Source organism: Telopea speciosissima, chromosome 7 (assembly GCF_018873765.1).
Source record: "Telopea speciosissima isolate NSW1024214 ecotype Mountain lineage chromosome 7, Tspe_v1, whole genome shotgun sequence".
NCBI classification, from domain to species: domain Eukaryota; kingdom Viridiplantae; phylum Streptophyta; class Magnoliopsida; order Proteales; family Proteaceae; genus Telopea; species Telopea speciosissima.
This window is the reverse complement of record NC_057922.1, coordinates 67,704,671-67,727,285: the sequence shown is the minus strand read 5'-3', so window position 1 is coordinate 67,727,285 and position 22,615 is coordinate 67,704,671. Positions and strand designations below refer to the sequence as shown.

Below are 22,615 nucleotides of genomic sequence, written 5' to 3'. Positions count from 1 at the left end.
GGTGACTTATTCGAAGAGGTCTATATGGAGCAACCTCCAGGTATGTTGCTCAAGGGGAGAATGGTGGACGTGAGTGTAGGTTGCACAAGACTATTTATGGGCTGAAATAGTCCCCTCGGGCGTGATTCGAGAAATTTAGTGTTATTGTGACTGGCTATGGTTTTTCTCAATGTTTTTCAGACCATTAAATGTTTGTTCGTCGCCAAGGAGAGAAATTGGTTGTTCTTGCTGTCTATGTAGATGACATCATTGTCTCAAGAAATGATGAGGGTGGCATTAAGGAGGTAAAGGATTATTTACAGCAGCATTTTCAGGCCAAAGACTTGGGCCAACGTCATTTTTTTCTTGGGATTGAGGTTATTAGAAGCAAAAAGGGGATCAGCCTGTCTCAAAGAATGTATGTTTTAGATCTCTTGACTGATACTGGTATGCTTGCTGCAAAACCTGTGGATATTCCTATGGATCCAAATAAAAAATTTGGGATTGATGATGGTGAACCTCTCAAAGAGGTGCACTCCTACAGAAGCTTGATTGGGAAGTTAATATACTTGACTGTCACTAGGCCAGACATATCATTTGTTGTTGGTGTTCTTAGTCAGTTCATGCAATCTCCTTGTAAGTCTCATTGAGATGTAGCTATTCAGGTTCTTCGATATTTGAAGGGTGCTCCTGTAAAGGGGCTTATTTATCGTCCCAATAGACATATGGAGTAAGTAGTTTGGGCAGGTTTGGCTAGTAATTGTCGGTGTACCACATGGTATTGTACTTTTGTTGGCGGGAACCTAGTTACGTGGTGAAGCAAGAAACAGACCACGATTGCCAGGTCTAGTCTAGTGCTGAAGCAGAGTATAGGGCTATGGCGCATACTACTGCTGAGTTGATGTGGATTCGGTCGTTACTCCTTGAGATGGGTTTTCCGGTCTTGACTCCTATGAAGATGTGTTGTGACAATCAGACAGCCATCTACATTGCTAGTAATCCGGTCTTTCATGAGAGGACCAAACATATTGAAGTGGATTGTCACTTTGTTCGCAATGCTGTTTTGAAGAAGTTGATCAAGACACCATTTGTTTCTTCGTCTGATCAGTTAGCTGATGTGTTTACCAAGTCACCGTTTGCTCCTAGTTTTCGTTCTTGTTGTAACAAGCTGAGCATGGGTGATTTATATGCTCTAGCTTGAGGGGGAGTGTTGAAGTATTAGCATTAGGGGCAGTTTGGTATTTGTCTTTATTTATTGTCGGTTCTTGAGTTCTTTGTAGTGTCGGTTAGTTGTAGGGACATTATTGTCTTTCTCTTAATGTTGCTTTTATTATAAATATAAGAGGGACAGACCTGCGGTAGAAGTGTAGAACATTTTGTTCTAGCCACAGGTTCTCTCCCACCTTTGAGACTTGCATGCCTCTTCTCCTCTCTTCTTCTTTCTCTGGTTATTCTAATCTGGTTATAAGATTCTGATGTTCAACAGTAGTTATTACTGGAAAAGTAGTTCTTAGGGAGATATTTCCTTCTTTTTTAAAAGATTGTTTGAGGACGAAAGATAAGGCAGGAAGGAATGAAAGCATGTGTGATTCTATGCAATTCTTGGAGTGAATCCAAGATGGTGTGAAGCTAAGATGGTGTGAAGCCAAGATGATCTGCTTTTTTGTCCATCTTTTTCTATTTCTTCTTCTATCTATTCCTCTCTTTCAAACTCCATATCTACAGCAAACCATCCCTGTTCAATCCCCTAAATCCATACCTGTTTGTTTAATCATATTTCTCTCAACCTTCATTTTCATTTCCTAAGAGCATTCCATTTGTTCTTTCAACTACCACAGCCCGGAAACCCCAATAAATCATACTTGTGGCTAGAATTGGACTGGTTTGAGGTTTGATGTGGATTCCCAAACCTGTCCTACATAAAAAGGCCTCTACGACAAGGGAGAAAGGTGCCAATACATGTACATATGGCAGTGTTTTTTCCAGGCATTGGACACGGCAGTCAGATGTTCAACCTCTAGATCTTTAACAACCTGGCAAGGCTGGAATAGGTCATGACCCTAAATTGATAGCTGTTCAATGGATCACCTGGACCAAAGAACCTGTTCAAACAAATGTGTCAGATGGACTATGGGCATTGTTGTACTAAAAAGATTTAAAACTTCATCCAAACACAATGGTGAAAAGCTGATCCAAAACCTATTAAATCTAAAGTGCAAGCCTTTACCATGTCATGAAAGATGCACTGTTGTCAAGAGAACTATAGAAGAACTTCATATGTAATCCCATTGTTTTCCCCTTCCTTTATGTTTCACTTTAACTATGTGTACCAACCAAATAGATTGTCAGACTGCAGACAAGTGGTACATAACAGACCAGAGGCACCAAATAGATCACCAGACTGCAGACAAATGAGACAAAACAGCCCAGCCTCTGGTATGTATTAAAGAACATTGACATGGCACATTGAGTACCTTCAAGAAGATTAGTGCAAATAAGTACAATACTACATTACCTTAACATTTGATCCATTGACCTTTTGGATGATCAGAAAAGTTACCACAAACCAACCACCAGGCCCATTAAAAAAAATAGTTCACAAATTGGAAGGTTTACAATCATCAGAAAACTTGCAACCTGAAAGGTTTCCTTACATGAAACCTGTCAACTAGTGGTACTAAAAACTGGTTGGGTGGCTATGGCAAAGCTAAGGATTAACTTCTTCCTGCCCAGGCCCATCCAAGGACTTAAAACTCTGTATTACAGTTTGGATCGGACGGTGCCAAATTACGATCTGGATCAGTATGTACTGGAGTAAGGTGGTATCGGCCAGTATCAGCTGGATCAGTGCTGGCTGATCCGCCTAATCTGATACCCAATACTTGAAAGCTTGGCCCATCCTAAGATCATGTTCCTCTTCTACATTTCCATAGTTTTTGAATTCCACTTTTAAAAATTATCTAGAATCTTAGTAAGAGGAACACTTATTTCCTGTTGAATTTATGAAATCTTTTACATTTTATCATTCTTATTTTTAAGAGGAACAATTAACGAACCTTCTCCTCAATAGCTTTATTTTCCAGAAGCCATGCTTGAGCTGTAAGTACATCAATTTGTTGCTTTGCCACAATCTGTCCAGAAATTGAAAAATCAAAAGCATAAGCAGATAATGACAATATCTTTGTTCACTCACAACCTAATTAGTCTAAGAGGCATTCATTATTTTTCTAAAAACAAGGTTAACAGATTAAATATATTTAATAAAAAATTTTGGGCCCTATGACTGGTATATATGTAACCAGAATTTTTTTTTTGGTGAATAAATAATTTAATTCATTACCAAGGAAAAGAAAGGGGGGGGGGGGGGGAGGGAGAGAGAGCGTACAAGGGCACAGAGCCACAAAAAAATTACAAGGCCCACTTGGGAGGAGGCAAAGCCTGTAAAATCCAAAGCCCATGTGGGCATAAAACCAGAGAAGAAAACCCAAGAAATACAAAAGCCCACAAAAGCTTAGAAGCCCAACAAAAGGAGAAGGGCAGCCAAGTCATTTCCAGGTAGGGAACCACAAACCCTAAACCAACTATCTCAGCACAACTTGGACCAGCCGCCAAGACAAAAATGGAGCATCACCGGCAAACGAACAGCCACGGCAGAGGGGCGCAGGCCTTGCGGAGGACCACGGCCAAGCGAAGGTTACAGCCACGTCGGAGAGGCACCAGCCTTGCAGAGGGCAACGGCTGCCGGTCGAGCATAGCTTGCAAAAGGCAAACTATGCAGCTGGCAGTAACACGGCGTTAGCTGAGCAAGCCAGGCAGATCAGACAGAAGACTGACCGAGAAGGCCTGCAGCCAAGCAGCTGCAGTCCAAATGGGCTGGCGACCAAGTGACAGCAAAGGGCGCCGGCGATGCAAGACGTCTGGCGAGAGAGAAGGCTAGCGGGGCTGGAGGCGAAGAGACAGGCCAGCAGGCCAAGCGAAGAAGGCAGCCAGCGAGGGAGGCGACCCAGCAAAGAGAGCGGTTGTCGGAGACGAAAGCCAACGAAGCATTGAGACCAGACAAGAGAGACCCCAACGAGCCTGGAAACAGGCCTTGCGGGAAGGAGACTTGCAAGGCAGCAAACCAGGCAAGACAGAAGTCCACGAAAACGACAAACCAAGAGGACTGTCGGCAAGCATGACTGCAGACAAGCAAGGATGATGACCACAAGCACTAAGCTGGTCCACACGAGGAGACCAAGCTCCAAATCCCAAAGAAGAAGAGGAGGAAGAAAGGAAAGGAGAGAAATAGAAGGAGAAGGGGAAAGGAGGAGCCTGACCTCACAGCCAGACTCCAAACCAGAAGAAGAAGAAGAAAATAGACAAGGAGGACGAAGAAAGGTGGGCGAGAGGTGGGGAGAAAGAGAGAAGGAGAAGGGAGGAAGAATGGGGAAGAGCAGCCGGGCCGTGAGGCTGGGCTGCTCCTCAGCTGTATCGCAGGGTTTTTCTCTCTAACCCACGGCCAGGCTGCTCCTCAGCTGCATCGCAGGGTTTTTTCTCTCTAACCAGAATTTTTTAATCGGAACCATACTTCCAACAATGGACGAGGTGGCTTTGAAAGCCTCTGTAGTTTACTATCACCTAAAAATTTACCTCATAAAATGAGCTTCTTACTCAATTGTTTACATTAATTTTCTTAGAATATTTCAGTGTTAAATACTTAATGCTAGCATAAAGCTCAGTAACTTCAGAACTCTTAGGTGTATTAGCATGTATTGGTTTCTATACTCCTTATTCGCTTTTTCCCCTTGTTCCATTACTGCAATGGTAGAATAGGATTCATGTAGCCAACACCAAATACTTGGGACATGACTTAGAGTTGAGGCTATCGATGGTAATATCGGTATTATTAAGCACATGCCTGAAGCATGCACCTTGTACCATACGCATGAAGTACATCCCTTGTTCTTCATTGCTTTGCACCTGCAAGTACTTTACAAAGGAGTGTACCTAGCATACCCCTCTGGTTTGTTTGTGTTAGATATGGGCCAGAATACAGTGGGGGGGGGTATTCTGGACCTTTTTCCCTTTATTTATTTGATGGTTTTGTATATGGGTTTAGTCCCACATTGCTCATGTACAACCTTTTATGTTTTATTTATTCTTATAAATAAAGTGAAGCTTGGGGTGAATTAATCATCCAAGCCTTTCCCTAATTTTAAATCTCTCTACATGGTATCAGAGCAGATTTCGAATTAGGGACCAATAAATTTCGATTTCAGTCTTTTTTTCTCCCTCTCTCTTGATCTCGGTTTCTTCCCTCTCCCCCTTTCTTTCTCTCTTTCTCCCTTGTTCTCTATCCCATATAGGGCAGCACTGAAGAGGTGATCATGCGATCCAGTTGCTGCCCCCATTACCTCAATTATGCTCCATGATTCTGCTGCTGCTCGATAGGAACAAACCAGACTTGCCTGCGATATTGGTCCTTCAGCCTTTTTTGGGGATTGCCTCTACAACAAAGGAATCACCACCTATCTTTGAAGACCACTACCTGCTGCAGGATATTTTTATTGGTTCTGTTCTTATCCCACAGATTTGAAGATTTCTTTAAGATCGATTTCACCATTACAGGGTTTTTTTCAAAACCCTGACAATTATTGATCTTAGGGTTCCTGCTGTCTATTGGACCTGAATTTCTGCAGGCTGCTTCTCCACTTCTAAAGTTCCACTCAACAGCAATTGGGCTTCATCAGTTCAGTTTTTTGAAGACCCCTGAGATCGATCCTCCACCATCACAGGGTTTTTTAAAAACCCTGACACCTATCGATCTTAGGGCTGCTGCTGCTTCTCTGGATCTGATTTTTTACAGGTGTTTTCCTCAGTTTTAGAGGCTTCATCGACTTCAATTTCAGTCCATTCGCTGCAGTTTTTTGGCCACTTGTTTCCTTCATCAATTTCAGCCATTCAGGGTCTCTTCAACACCCTGACAGAATCGATTAGGGTTTTTCACTTGGTTGCTGGTTCTGTTTTTGGAGACTTATTTAGTCAATATAAAGGGCTTCTGCTCCATTTTTCAGCCTGTAACTTGGAGGATTATTGGACTTCTTTGCTGCCAGTATGGGGGATTCTTCCAATTCCACAGCCACCTCGGATCATGATGGCCACAGCAAGCCAGACTACCACAGTTTTCCACCCAACCCTATTAAATTGGATGGCTCAAATTATCTCCTATGGTCCAGATCTGCCTCCTTTGCTATTGCTGGCCGTGGTCTCACCAGCCATATTAATGGCACTGGTGTTATGCCCACTGAAACAGGGCCTGCTCAGGAAAAGTGGCTTGCTAATAATGGTGTTTTGATGTCTTACCTGATAGGCTCTATGACTTCAGATTTACAGCATAACTTCCTTCTCTTGGACACTGCCTCCCAGATTTGGACTGCTTTCAAGGAAACGTATGGGCAGCTTGGCAATGATGCTCAAGTATATGAACTTTGACAGAAGGTTCTTCACACCACTCAGGGAGACCTTTCAGTCTCCAAGTACTATGCTACTCTCCGCAGTTTGTGGCAACAGTTGGACCATTTCTCTGACTTCCACCCTACTACAGTGACTGATATTGCTTCCTACAAGAAGCACGTGGACAAGATCAGAGTATATGACTTTTTGCCTGGATTGAATGTGGAGAATGATCAGATCCGTGTTCAGGTGTTGGGCCATAAGCCTTTTCCCACACTTGAACAATCTTATGCATTGGTGTCATCTGAGGAGAACCGTAGGGCTGCCATGTTGCACCCTCCTATAACAGACAGATCAGCTCTCAAGGCTGCTGCCCCTACCACTCCTGCTCCTAGTGGCACTGCTTCTCTTGGTGATTCTGCTACAGGGACTGTTGTTTGTGAGCACTGTCACAAACCCTATCACACCAAAGAGAAGTGCTGGAAACTCTATGGGAAACTAGCAGATTTTGTAGCTAAAAGGGCTACCAAGAACATGAATAAGACAAAGACAAAGGCCCATCAGACTGAGACTGTTACTGCAGCCCCTGCTACTGACCCTGGTCTATCCCAGGATGATCTACAGGCACTCCTACGTATGCTAAGGTCTTCCGCTGCTGCGGCCTCTACTACATCAGCTACTGCCAATTCCCCTGCTCCTTCACATTCACACTTTTCCCGGTCAGGTATTGCATTTGGGGGTCATTGTGCTTCTGTAGCTTCCCATCCTTGGATCATAGATTCTGGAGCTATAAATCATATGACCGGTTCCTCTAGTTTGTTTCATAGATACTCTCCCACTTCTGGGAAAGACAAGGTCAAGGTGGCTAATGGTTCTCTTTCTTCCATCTCTGGAAAGGGGATCATCAACTGCACTTCCTCTCTTCCCTTGTCTTCTGTTTTGCACATTCCTAACTTTACTACTAACCTTCTTTCCATTAGTAGTATTACTCGTGATTTTAACTGCAAAGTCACTTTCTTTCCTTCTCATTGTGTATTTCAAGATCTGGAGTCTGGGAAGACGATTGGATTGGGTAAAGTGCACGGTGGGCTGTACCTGCTTGATGACGGTCGCTTCTCTCCACCACCATTACATTCTCCACCACACCAGAACTCCATGGTCTCTTCTGAACTCTACCAGTGGCACTCTAGGTTAGGTCACCCCCCTTTAGGGATTTTAGCTCATTTATTTTCTAGTTTGGTCACCCTTCGTACTAAGGATGACTTTTTTTGTGAGGCTTGTGTTCTGGCCAAACAGACACATTCAAATTATCCTATTTCAAATAAAAGGAGTTCTTTTTGTTTTAATTTGGTGCATTCTCATGTTTGGGGCCCTAGTCGTAAAACTTCTATTTTTGGCCATCGTTGGTTTGTTTCTTTCATTGATTGTCATTCTCGGCATACCTGGGTGTATCTTTTGCACACAAAAAATCAAGTTTTTTCATGTTTTCAGCATTTTCATAAAATGATACAAACTCAGTTCCAGGCTACTCTCAAAGTCTTGAGAAGTGATAATGAAACCGAGTCTACAGAGTCACAATTTAAAAAATATTTGGCTGACCATGGCATACTTTATCAAACTAGTTGTGTTGATACCCCTGCCCAGAATGGTGTGGCAGAACGAAAGAATCGCCACTTGTTAGAGATGGCCAGGGCTTTGATGTTTGCGAGGAATGTCTCATCTCAATATTGGGGGGATGCGGTACTCACTGCAGCCTATCTCATCAATCGGCTGCCTTCTAGGGTTTTTAACTCTCGTAGCCCCTCTGATGTTTTAATGGGAAATTCCTCCTTTATTGTGCCCCCCAAGGTGTTTGGTTGTGTGTGTTATGCTAGGGATACTAGATCTCCTAGCAAACTTGAACCTCGGGGACTTCGTTGTATTTTCTTGGGTTATTCTCCGACCCAGAAAAGTTACAAGTGTTACCATCCCCCTTCCCGCCGTACCATGGTTAGTATGGATGTTATTTTCCATGAGTCCCTTTCTTACTATTCTTCGCCACCTCTTCAGGGGGAGAGTTCCAATGAAGATGTTCCTTTTGAGATTCCCCTACCAGAGGTTCCTCAGGCTGCTATCCAGCCTACTTTACCACCACCCACGGCTGCTGTCCACCCTACTTTACCATTACCCACGGCTGCTGCCCAGCCTACTTTGGATGTCCAACTTCCTCTGGCTGTTCCTCGCTCACCTGATGGGAATCCTTTACAGGGGGAGACCATAGAAAATAGTGTTGTTAATGTTCCTATCCAGGGGGAGCTGACTCCAGTCCAGAGGACTATTGGTGAATTTCATAAGAGAATCGACGACAACTCCAACCTCATCACCTATATAAGGGGCAGATCCAACAGAGGGCTGTTGCAAACCACTGTAGCACCAATACCCATCCAATTGCCGGCTCCAGACCCGGATCCTTCATCTCTTGGTAATCCCTCTCCTTCCGACCTACCTATTGCTCATCGCAAAGGTACTAGGACTTGCACTTTACATCCCATATCTCGCTTTGTTTCGTATAGTTCTCTTTCTCCTTCTTTCCGTGCTTTTGTATCCTCTCTTTCTTCTGTCTCTATTCCGAAAAATTGGCAGGAAGCATATACAGATGGAAAGTGGAAGGCTGTAATGTTGGAAGAAATGAGAGCACTACACAAAAATAACACGTGGGATCTTGTGGCTCTTCCTCCAGGGAAAAAACCAGTGGGATGTAAATGGGTCTTCGTAGTCAAACAGAAGGCTGATGGTTCAGTGGATCGGTATAAGACATGTTTGGTTGCAAAGGGGTTCACTCAGACTTATGGAGTTGACTACCAGGAGACCTTTGTACTAGTGGCAAAGCTCAACACTATCAGGGTGTTATTATCTTGTGCTGCAAATCTTGGGTGGGATCTTCAGCAATTAGATGTAAAGAATGCCTTCCTCCATGGGGAGCTTGAGGAGGAGGTATATATGGACATTCCACCAGGCTTCTCTGATGACAGGACTAGGGGCAAAGTCTGTAAGTTGAAACGTGCTCTCTATGGGTTGAAGCAGTCACCTAGGGCCTGGTTTGGCAGATTTCTTAAGGCTATGATTTCAGCAGGTTATAAGCAGAGCAATGCTGATCACACCTTGTTCATCAGACGAGTTGGCAACAAGGTTACTCTACTCATAGTCTATGTGGATGATATCGTGGTGACTGGTAATGATGATGCTGCTATCAGGGATTTGAAGCTTCTCCTTGGCCGTGAGTTTGAGGTCAAAGATCTAGGCTCTCTAAAATATTTTCTAGGGATAGAAGTTGCTCGCTTTTCAAAGGGCATCTTTCTTTCTCAAAGAAAATATGTCCTTGATCTATTGACTGAGACAGGGCTGCTAGGTTGTCATCCTTCAGATACTCCTATGGATGCTACTACAAAACTTAGGGAGAAAGAAGGTGAACCTGTTGACAAGGGTGGTTATCACCGGTTAGTGGGCAAACTAATCTATCTTTCTCACACCAGACCTGACATAGCAGTTGCTGTAAGTATGGTGAGCCAATTCATGCATGATCCCTATTCCTCTCATATGGATGCAGTTCGTCGTATTTTGAGGTATTTGAAGTCTGCTCCAGGAAAGGGAATTCTCTTATCTCCCAATGGTCATCTCAAGGTTGAAGCTTATACTGGCTGGTTCTCCTGACAGAAAATCTATCTCTGGCTATTGTTCCTTTGTGGGTGGGAACCTTGTCATATGGTATAGCAAAAAGCAGAATGTTGTGGCAAGGTCCAGTGCCAAAGCCGAGTTTCGTGCGATGGCCCAAGGCATTTGTGAACTTCTATGGCTTAGAGGGTTATTACAGGATATTGGTGTGGCTGTCCATCTTCCAATGATGCTTTATTGTGACAATCACAATAAAGCTGCCATTAGCATTGCTCATAACCCTGTCCAGCATGATCGCACTAAATACGTGGAGGTTGACAGACATTTCATCAAGGAAAAGCTTGAAGCTGGCCTCATTTGTGTTCCCCTTGTGAAGTCTACTGATCAACTGGCGGATGTGTTCACTAAGGGGCTGAATAGCAAGCTGTTTTATCCCATCTTAGTCAAGTTGGGCATGCATGATATATATGCTCTAACTTGAGGGGGAGTGTTAGATATGGGCCAGAATACCGAGGGGGGTATTCTGGACCTTTTTCCCTTTATTTATTTGATGGTTTTGTATATGGGTTTAGTCCCACATTGCTCATGTACAACCTTTTATGTTTTATTTATTCTTATAAATAAAGTGAAGCTTGGGGTGAATTAATCATCCAAGCCTTTCCCTAATTTTAAATCTCTCTATAGTTTGCTCTATTCAAACAATGAGCATAAGCTCTGTTTGTTTAACAATTTAAACTAATAGGTTTGATCAACTTGAGAAAACATAACATGCCATTCAATTTTGCAATTGTAAAACTATAGGACTTTGGGTTTGATGTACTGCACATAGATTATGTGCCACAGAATATATGGTTTATAATCATGCAGATTGCTTATGTACTAATAGAATTAATAAACCATATCTTTCTTACTTTCCTCATTGGTTATGCACCATGTTAATGTCATTCTATATTAATCCCTACCCGCTATTTCTGCATCACTTCATTCAGATGTATCCCCATTGCAGCTTACACCTCAGGCCTTAGGTGACCTTGGTGCCTTATGTCTGCCTCTTACTTTGATAGCTTTGGGTAAATTGTGAGTTTTAAGTATGTTCTGCGTCCGGCTGGTGACCTTGGTGCCTTAATAGGAAGGTGAGGGGTGGTAATGTGATCTTAAAGTTGGATATAGGCCTATGACCGGCTAGAGTGGGACTTCCTGTGGAGGGTTCTCTCTAAATTTAGGTTCTCTAGGGACTGGATCAACTTGATCAAGAAGACTATCGAGAACTGTTGGTTCTCTGTTGTTCTGGGGGGCAGGCAATCTGGCTTTTTCAAGTCTACCAGGGGGGTGCGACAGGGGGACCCTTTGTCGCCGGCGCTTTTCATCTTGGCAGAGGAGGTACTTAGCAGGGGGATCAAGGAGTTGTTTGTTGAAGGACACGCCTCCTACTTCAGGCTTCCGTGAGGGTGCCCGGGGATCTCTCATTGCCTTTTTGCAGATGACACCATTATTTTCTCCAGGGGTCTTAAGAGCTTGCTAAGGCAAATCATGGGCTTTCTTAATAGGTATGAAGGCTTTTCTGGTCAGCTGGTTAACAAGCATAAGAGCTGTTTTGTGGTAGGGGTCAGGGCCACGCCGGCCCAGGCTAGGATGGTGGGGGTAGTTACTGGATTCTCACAGAAGGCCTTGCCAATCACTTATTTAGGCGCCCCTCTTCACTGTGGAAGGCTTAAGATCAGCTTCTTTGATGGTCTGGTTGATAAAATCTGCAGCAAGGTTGCAGGGTGGAAGGGGAGGCTCCTCTCTGCTGGGGGTCGGGTCACTATCTTGAAGCATGTTCTCTCCTCTATCCCAATCCATGTTCTTGCCACGTTGGACCCCCCAAAAGCTGTTTTGCGGAGTTTATATGGCATCTTTGCTGATTTTCTTTGGGGAAGCACGGATTGGGAAAGTGCAAGCACTGGGTTTGCTGGCAGAAGGTGTGTAGGCCGTTGGAGGAAGGGGGCCTTGGAGTTAGGTTGCTGGAGGACGTTGGCCTCTCTCTGAGGCTTAAGGGGCTGTGGACCTGGCGGACTAATCTCTCTGGAGTGAGTTCTTCAGAGCCAAGTTCTTCAAAGGTCTTTATGTGTCTCTGGTTGAGTCATAGGGGGTGAGCTCAAGGTCTTGGAGGAATGCCCTGGCTTTTAGGGGGCTGCTGTTGGAGAGATCACGGTGGCTGGTTGGCACAGAGAATGTCTTCTTCTGGCTGGACAATTGGTCTGGGGCTGGTCCGTTGATTGATGCGGTGGACAATGGTCTCCTAGTTGATGTTGACTTGCACTTAAAGGATGCGCTGGAGGAGGACGGCTTGTGGAAGCAAGGTTTACTGGACTACATTGATGATGAAGCTATCAGGAATGACATTATCTCAGGCAACTTTCACATTTCTGACAGGACAGATGTCGTTGTGTGGGCCCCGGCAAGTGATGGCTGTTTTTCGACCAAGTTAGTCTGGAACGAGATCAGGAGTGCGTCACCAGCTGTTCCCTATGCTAAGTGGATCTAGAACCCTTCTCTCCCTGTGAAAGTGGCTTTTTTTCTCTAGGCAACTGCTGAATGGCAAGATACCAACAGAGGTTACCTTAATGTCGGTGGGGACTCCGTTGGCTTCTAGGTATTTCTGCTGTGGGAACCCTAAGAGGGAGACGACAGATCATTGTTTGGTTGCTGGTGGAACTACCACCAAGGTGTGGGCTTACTTCTCCCGTTTGTTTGACATCGTGCCTCACCCCGGCCAGGACGTCAGGAGTCGAATTGCTCTTTGGCATGGGTTGGCAAGCTGCCGCTGCCTCAGTGATTTTATTGCAGGGCTGCTACCTGCTATGATTGTCTAGGAACTCTGGAAAGAAAGAAACAATAGGAAGCATGGGGAACCTAGGTGAACTGTTGTCACGATTATTGGGTGCATTAAAAGCTGGGTGAGAGAGCTCCCATTACCTGCTAAGATTGGCAAATGGGGGTCTGCAAGGGACAGACTGATACTGCAGTGCTTTGACCCTGTGGCACCCCCAGCCAAGATTGTTTCGCCCCCTCCCTGTTTATTGGTACCCCCCTTTCTCTGCAGTTAAGCTTAATGTTGATGGGGCCTATCGGGGCAACCTAGAGACAGGGGGGGGGGGAAGGAGTTATTTGGAATGCGGACGGAGCTGTCCTGGCAGCCTTCTCAAACTTTTATGGGAGATGCACCAACTCTATAGCCAAACTAAGAGCCTTAAGAGATGGCCTACGCTTATGCCAGGATCTGGGTTTCAAAGATGTGGTTGTACATTCAGATTCGGACACCACGGTTAGACAGGTAAATCTAAAGAGGTGTAGACTGTGGTAAGGGTGGTACTAGTTTAATGAGATTCTTGTGCTGATCGATGCGACGAGGGCTACTGTGGCTTTTGCCTTTAGGGAGAGTAATAGGGCTGCTGATCATGGAACTAAATTTTCGCCATATTTTGGAAATTTCGTGAGGTCCGAGACGAGATGTACATGCGAAATGAAAAAGTATCAAATTTCGGTCAAAATTTTATAGCATTTAGGTCGAAATTTTATAGCATTTCGGTGTATTTCGTAGTATTTCGGTATAACCCGATATATCGGCGAAATAAGGCACATGACCACTAAAAGTCACGTGACCTGGGCCAAATAAAACAACGTTTTGCAGGTCTCAGTCGATATATCGACCGAGACCTCCACAGCTTTGATTTTTCCTTCTTCTTTCTTCATTTCTTCTCTTCTCCTTGGTTTTCTTCCACTCTCCAAGCATTGTTCTTCATAATTTTAGACGCATTATCGCCGGAAACACGTCGGAGCCTCATCCAAGCACATCCTCCAAGCATTTTTCATTATTTAAGGTAATTCTTTTTTCTCTAAAACTAATTTTTTTGAAAATAGTATGTTCAATACATGTTGGATGATGATGAAATATTTATATGTTAGACACTGGAGGCAGATCTACAGCCTCACGGTGTCGAAATTTTTTTTCCATATGTATTTTTTTTTTTTTTTTTCTGATTTTAAAAATTGATTTTCCTACAACTAAAATAGGAAAAAATTAGGGGTAATATGACTTAGATGGGAATGAATTAAATATATGTTGGACACCAATGGCCGATCTACGGCTTCACGGTGTTGAACTTATTTTTCTGCCCATAAATAATTATTTTAATTTTTGGAAATTAAGAAAAATATTTAAAAAATATAAATAAATAAATAAATAAGGAAAAATATGAGTTTTAAGTTTGAAAAATAATGAAAAAATATGAAAGTAATTTCTACATGTTTTGAAATGCATTAGATATATATTATGTTTAATAATTTTCGGTTTTGTTGTGTTAGGTCAATATTTATATTAAAATTATATATAAAAAATTGTTTTTAATTATGCGAAAAATATAAGGGTTAGGGGAAAAATATTAAATAGCTATACAAGTGTTTTAGTATTCTAAAAGTGTCAATTGAAGTGCTTCTACATTAAGTTTTTTATTATTTGTTTTACTTACATTGCAGTAAATGAGTATTATTATGGCGGATCATGAAAGACAACGTGCGAAGGGTAAGCCAAAGGTGGGGGAAAGTAGTCAACAGAGGGGGCAGAGGGAGCAGAGAGAACAGAGAGAACAAGAGAGACCAGCCAGCCAGCATAGGGGTGACATTGCATGGTTACATGGCACTCCAATTGATGGGGATAAGAGAAAATCCCAATGTAACTATTGTCACATGCAGTTTTTGGGAGGTGGGTCCAATAGACTTAAACAACATCTGACTGGAGGATCTAAAGATGTTGTAGGTTGTCATATGGTCCCTACTCAAGTAGCTAGAGAAATTGGTGACAGTTTGAGGGGAAAGAAGAAGAGGAAGGCTGACAAGCAGAGGATAAGAGAACAACTTGAGGATACAGTGAGGAGTTCAATGGGAGGAGGAGGACAATACCATGATGACTCCTCCTCCTCCTCTGATGATGATGAGGACATTGCAGTACCTGATGATATACAAACAATAGAGGAGGCTAGGGATTTTCGACGGACTGTTTCAAGGAGTAGAGTTAGTTTTCAAGATGATCAGCAGAGACAGAGAGTAGGGGGTAGTGGAGGAGCTGGCACATCTGGAGGTTCTAGATCTTTCAATCCTTTTAAAAGATCACAAAGTGTGAGGGCAGCCCCAACACCTCTATCAGCATGCAGATCACCATCAAGATCGATCCTAAACTGCATAGGAAGAAAGGAAGCAGTCAACCAAGAATCAAAGGAGCATGGAAGGGGATGAAGGGGTTGGTTAAAGAATCAGTAGCTAAGTGGATGCTATACCATACCATCATAGCAAACACTGCACAAGACCCCCATTATGATACCATGATAGATACAATTGCAGAGGCTGGCCCAGGATTTAAGGGCCCCACCTCATATGAGGTAATGAATGTTTATTTACCTCAACAAAAGTCTGAGATTGATGAGTACATTAGGGAGATGAGGAGTATGTGGGAGACATATGGGGTGACTATAATGGCAGATGGATGGACTGGGCCTACAAGAAAGTCCATAATCAATTTTATAGTTTATTGTGATGGGAGGACAATTTTCCTCAAATCTGTGGATGCATCCAAAGAGATAAAGGATGCGAAATACATTTACAGATTGTTAAAGGAAGTAGTTGAAAAAGATGTGAGAATTGAGAACGTTGTCTAGATTGTAACGGACAACGGAAGCAACTTCAAGCTGGCCGGTGAGAAGATGATGAACAACAGTAAGTACCGGCTCTTCTGGACTCCTTGTGCAGCCCATTGCATTGATTTAATGCTAAAGGATATGGGAAAGTTAAAGTTGGTGAAGACTGTGGTTGAAAGTGCAAGACAAGTCACCAACTTTGTATACAACCACTCCTATGCACTCAATCTACTGAGGGAAAAATGTGGGGGTGACTTTGTTAGGCCTGGCATCACAATATTTGCCACCAACTACATTGCCCTAAAAAGCATTGAGACAAAGAAGGCCGGGCTGAGAAGTATGTTTGTTTGCTTCCGAGGAGTGGTCTAGATGGAAGGGTTCCAATATTGCAAGTGGGAGGGAAGCACAAGCAACCATGTCATCTGACGACTTCTGGACAAAACTAAGCAAATTGGTGAAAGTTTTGGAGCCAGTAGTTAAAGTTCTACATATTACTGACTCCGCTCTCAAGGGCCCAACCATGCCAGTCCTATATGCTGCAATGGACTTGATGAAAGATAGTGTCTACAGTGTGGCTCCTCGCAGTAGCAAGTACTTCTTGGATATCATCAATACTCGCTGGGAGAATCAACTTATGCATCCACTGCATAAGGCTGGTGAGTAAATTTGTTTTATGTAACTAATTTATAGAATTTCTATTTACTAATTACCTATGCATTTGACAATATCTCATTTCTATATGTCAAATTTCAGCATACTACTTGAACCCCAAGTATCAATATAATAATAGGCTTGGGTTGGAAACTCAACTTATTGATGCTGTGAAACAAGTAGTGAAGAAGTTGGAGCCAGATGGTGCACTACAAGCTATTTGCAACAATGAGGTGAGTCTTAGAATTCATTTGAAAACTCAACTTATTGATGCTGTGAAACAAGTAGTGAAGAAGTACTTACTAATTTTCCACATGGGTGTAGATCAAGATATTTAGGGATGCATTGGGAAGTTTTGGAACCGATGCTCCAATACAAGGCAGAGCACGCGGTGATGCTGGTAATTCTTTTAAGTTTTAAATTACATATGTATTGAAATTTGAAAGTTCAAACTTGAAAGTTGAAACAACATTTGACACATGTCTTTTTTTTGTTGTAAACTTGTAATGCAGCTGAATGGTGGGTGTTGTATGGGGAATCGACTGAGAATTTAAGAAGAATAGCAATCAAAGTCCTTGCCCAAACATGTTCCGCATCTGGCTGTGAGAGGACCTGGGGTACCTTTGCACTCATCCACTCCAAGAGGCGTAACAGATTGGGGTCTGAACGTCTATCTGACATGGTGTATGTGTACTACAACTTGAGGTTGAAACTGCAACACATACGCATGGGACATGTGGGATAGAGGGGCACTATTGACCTCGTCGACATCTTTCAATTTGACTCAGACGATGAGGACCCTATTGTGGATTGGGTGAGGGATAGAGGTGAGCCAGTGTTGGATCAGGAGGGAGGTAGGCCCGACCCCGTGATAGCTTCCGAGATTGGTGCTGATGTGGATGATTATATGGCTGACGAGGGTCAGATACATGCACGGGAAGCCTCACCCATACCATTCCAGCCCACTGGTGGCAATGTTGTTGGTGATGATGACTAGTCTAGGTCCTCAGATGATGATGATGGTGGTGATGGTGATGGTGATGGTGATGGTGATGGTGATGGTGGTGGTGGTGGTGGTGGTGGTGGTAGTGGTGGTGGTGGTGGTGGTGGTGGTGTTGAAGGTTTTGATGGAATGCGAGAGCGTTATGTGGTAGGCGAGGATACGGCGCTTGTAGAGCCAGTCCGATTCACTGGAGAGACACAATTTGATCATGCCACACAGGATACAGACCACGGAGCACGTGACCCCGCACCCCCACCCGCAAGATCCCCCCTACAACCATACAACAGGAAGCGTAGGGGTCGACAAACACAGTTACAAGCTGATTATATGGACATTGATGACTTATCTAGCTCTGTTGGCGGTTTGAGTATGGGTGATAGGGAGGGAGGACCGACTGGGCATTGGCGTGCCCCATCTTTTGACTTACATACCACTCCATCGGATTATAGTGCATCACAACCTCACGGTGGATATGGATATGGATCATATAGGCAGTTTAGTGGGGTAGGGGACTATGACTACCAGTCCCAGTCCTAGGGACATACTGGATCATCTTTTATAGATGACATCTTTACATACCCTAGCTACCAACCTCACCAGCCATACATGCAGCCAGTGCCAACGCCGCTTCCGCCGGCGCCGACGTCATATCATACTGGATCATCTTCTTCACAGACTGGATCGATTGGTAACCCTAGCCCATATCCCAGGATAGGTTACCTACAGTATGTTGATGATTCCATTTACATGACACTTGTGGATGACTACACTCGTTTCTTCTCTGAAACTATACCGTGGTCCACATATGTCCTTCAAACAGAGAACAATGGACGTCGACTCCAACGGGCCATAAGTGGGGTTGATCCAGGGAGGCACAACAACTATTATTAGCACTTGTAACTTGTAAGTTGTAAGTTGTGATTTCACTGATTTGTGAACTTGTGAGTTTGTGACTTTGACACTTTGTGTATTGCCTTTAAGCATTTGAGCTATTGAGTATTGAGTTATTGACTATTATGGAGTTTATGAGAATATGATTTATGAATTATGTCTTATTAGTTTTAATTAGTTTGTTTAAATTTCTTTTATGTCTTTAACTACCTAATCAATGTGTATTTAACTATTTATACATTAGGGTCGACGACCGTATACTGTCAATCAAGGGTGCAAGCCCAAAACACCACTTTGAATTCATTTTTTTGCAATTTTATGGTTTAAATGTGTTTATTTATCTTAAATAAGTATGTCCATGAAGTATCAGGCCTCAATATGGCCAAATACCCACCGAGATGGACCCCCGAAATATTGCAGAAAAAATGCAATATTTCGGCCAAATTTCGCAAAATTTCGAATATTTCGGGTATCTTGGTAGGCCTGAGATACCGATATATCGCGAGATATAGTACCATGCTGTTGATTACTTGGCCAAACGGGCTTGTGACACTGGGTGGCTTTCAATGTATTATTAGGGAGGATAGAGAGGGCCTGCCGATCCTTAAGAGTATAGTTCCCCATGGTGGCTATGCTGTAAGGGCAGACTAGGTTCGGTCTTTGTTTTTGAGAGCATCTTTGCTTCTTGGGCTGGGGTAAGGCGGAACGTCCCCCCTTGCATTCTTTATTCTTTTCTGATTTAATAAAATTTTGGGGCTGGCCTGGGTCCCACGGAAGTTTGGGTTAAAAAAAAAAAAGTATGTTCTGCGACCAACTTTTATTTCAAGGAAACAACAATTGAATGTTTTCTGGTACTCATAATTTTTTTTAGAATATCTCATAATGTTTTCGATTTTGAAAATCCACAAGAAATATGTCCATCATGCATAGTGGAAAAAATATCTTATTATTCCTTTTTTTTTTTTCTTCAATTGCAAGCAAATTCTTATGTCTTGCCCCTAGTACATTCAATATTTTACACTCCCAAATGGGATGGAAAAATTATTTTTCTATGCCATGGTGCAAATAACCATTGATTACTTCCGGAAAAAAATTTAAATAATAAACAGAGCATATGAATCTCACTTTGTCAAGAGGAATGTCCTTTGTCTTTTGTACTTTCAACTCTATCACGAAATTGTTCATATCTCCCAGCATACCTCTAGCTTTCAGAGAGTTTGGAAAATTCCCTTGGTATCTACCTGACACAAGCAATGGGCTTCCAGATAAGAGGTCTGGAATATGGAAAGGGTACACCTACCATGAAGATTAAAGAAAGATTGTTAAGCATAATTGAAGCCAGATGGCCCAAACTAAAATGTAAATTCGAGTGACAACTGACAACTTAAAAAACGAAAGATGCTTTCATCAAATAAGTCAATATCTTCAATCCAAAAAGCCAATCTCTGGCAAAATATAAGAAGATAGGTAGGAAACCTCAACTAGTGAAGGCACATAGATAAGCAAATACTGATCTGGCCTTAGTCGACATGACAGATCACCCAAAATACAATTAACTGGATGATATCTCATTTTCAGATGTGGTTGAATTATAAAAAGATATGAATGATAACCAGTATTAAGATACACAAACTACATAATTTTGGTAACAGTGCAGAAAAAAAATAACCATAGAGGTATTCGGTTGCTCACTTTCAAGTCAAAACAATTAGCTGTGAGAGAAATCTAAATAGAGAAGACATGTTAGGAACCATACCTCAAGTGCATCAAGGTGCTCCAAAGTGTCAATGGTTATATTGGCAAGAATGGTAGATGATGCTGTCCTAAATAGTCTTTGCATACGAAACACAATTGAATCTGCAAAACAAAGAGAGATTGCAAAAGTAATTAGTTTCCAACAGAATATCCTGTTATTAAAAAGTACATTCACATAGAACTCCATAACTGTAAGTATAACTTTTTGTTAGATACTGCAAATCCTAAGCAAAAAAATAAATACTCACACATTATTTTTATAAAACAAGATTACTAACCTGCATCATATGCAGCGTCATAGTGACCCCCACTGATAAGTGCAAGCATTTGCAGAAAATAATGATTACAATACGAACCTGGATAGTAGTGTCTTAGATCATAAATCAGTGGGATTAACAGAAAAAGGAAAAACTATACTATTTCTGCAAATAAATAGCAGACGTGTACTTTTCATTACATAATGTCTGTTAAAGCTTGCTGAAGTGCAGACAAATAAAATAAGTAGGCTGCGAGCACACACGAGTGTATTTATGGGTGTACAGCAAGGTAGACCCAATGGACTGCATTCTTTCGAAACCATTTTGGCCACATGTCCAGCCTGAAACTTATTGACACCAATGCTGTGGCTGGTACCCACTAAGGCATCATACCAGTGGCCCTGATAGACTCATGTTGGTCTGGGGGTCACCACATGGGTGAGTAGGTTCCCATCAAGGCAATGCTGATAGAAGCTTGGTGAGTCATTAACAACTGTTTATGTTCATGTGCTTGCGTGATTTGTAGACTTGGTGTGTGCATATGTGGGGGAGTCGGGGAGAGAGGTTGGAGAGAGTGTGTGAGTGAGTATTGGAAGAAACAGAAACTCTGCAAGAAATCAATCACAAGGAACCAGAATCTGCTCATATCCTTCCACACCCCCCAACATACACACACAGATCAAATATCCCATTTGCCAGAGATCTTTATTCAAAAAGAAAAATGTATGCAAGGAAGTAACATTCATTACACTACTCAGTAAAGTGAAAGATGTTGGAAGGAATTGAAACTTTAGAATTCATACCTATGGAATTGAAACTTAAGAATTCATACCTATACCAAATGTAGAAATGCGTGGAGCCATTGATTCTCTATTTGTCAGATAATTTTTCATAACATCACAAATGTGTCTTTCATCTTCAACTGACCCATCAGTAATTAGAAAAATGAGAGGAATAGAATCACAGGTATTTGATAACATCTCCATCGCCTGAAGTAGAGCAGATGAGCCAATAACCATAAAAATTACCATTTAGAATTGATATCAGTGAAGAACTAAAATGTGAAAATTCTCGGTGCTAATAGAAATAGAAGTAACATAAGAAGTAGGACACATGAAATATGTAGCAAGCTATGGAGGAATAATCCAAACCATCTGGTTGATGCCTTGGAGAAGAGCCTCTAGGATAAGCCACAAATAAGAGGCAAGACCTTGAAGGTCTCAACTAGCCCATCACAAGGTGTTGAGTATTGGTATCAGTCAACGTATGGGAAGGGTGGATTTAAGAGATGCCTCAGTATTGTATCGGAGAAATGCAAGATATGCTAAAGATATGCATGGAAACATTTCAGAAACGAATAAATATGCATAGGATATGCTAAGTGTGTCGGTTCTATGGGTGAGACCTAAGTGTGTCAGTTCTCTTATGGGTAGTATTGTGATGTCTTTCTTATTTACATGTAAAGTCACTTATGTCCAGTCTTTAAGTCTAGTCATTAGTTGTGGACCCGGTGGTCCTATTGTAATTTGTTTCTTTTGTTCAATATAAATACAATCTCCCACCGGATGTGTTCACTTCCCTTCTCTCATCATCTCTTCTTCTCTTGGACTTCTCTCTTCTCCTCTCTTCTCTTCTCTTCTCTTCTTTCTTACAACCAGGTACTGATTCAGGTTTTGTTATTGATACAGGATACATACAAAATATTGTTTTGAATCATAATACACCTTAAATATAAACAGTAATTAGATCTGACCATCATGTGGCAGATCAGTTAGGGCCAAATTTTTCTGTACAAGTATGCCCCATGATACCCTGATTACCTGTAAATTTTGAACTCAATTCGAGTTGGCCGTGTGGCAGTATAAAGCTTCGAAGATTCATTATACTTAGCAAAACAAATGGATGGCTAAAAATACAAGGGAAAGATGCCAATACATGGGGGGTAAAAGATTGAGTTTTGCTGTGAAAATTGACGTGTAACCAATCTAGACCATGCCTTTCCTATTTAACGATTGGATTTACCGAATCATCCTTCCATGTGGCACAATGGAAGAAGAAGCTTCCATGCACTGCCACTTTATGTACTGATTCCATGCACTTCCTTCCTCTGCCACTGCTACTGCTACTGTTGTGTGGTGGCTCTGCTACTGGCTGTGGCAGAGTTCTCAAGACATCGTGGTGTCTCAGGTCGTATTGACCCATATCGACCGTCTTGGGTCGATACGACCCGAGACACCTATTTTTTTTTAATTTTTGTATTTCTTATCCCACCGTCTCGTCTTGATTACCTGCATATGCAATACGTATAGGGCAGATAAGCCCAA

General features: G+C 42.4%; 1 protein-coding gene across 3 annotated transcripts in view; it reads right to left on the bottom strand.

Annotated features, from left to right (window-relative positions):
- Positions 1-22,615, bottom strand: part of LOC122669657 (inter alpha-trypsin inhibitor, heavy chain 4-like) — a 59,161-nt gene that overhangs the window by 25,679 nt on the left and 10,867 nt on the right. For 2 of the 3 annotated variants that reach the window (XM_043866475.1, XM_043866474.1), the window contains exons 6-10: positions 21,124-21,280; positions 20,313-20,390; positions 20,036-20,136; positions 19,405-19,575; positions 3,036-3,110 (exon numbers count right to left, since the gene is read on the bottom strand). In XM_043866475.1, the coding sequence (XP_043722410.1) occupies positions 3,036-3,110; positions 19,405-19,575; positions 20,036-20,136; positions 20,313-20,390; positions 21,124-21,280 (582 nt within the window). The remainder of the gene's footprint in view (positions 1-3,035; positions 3,111-19,404; positions 19,576-20,035; positions 20,137-20,312; positions 20,391-21,123; positions 21,281-22,615) is intronic. The other variant, XM_043866476.1, reaches the window with a different exon arrangement.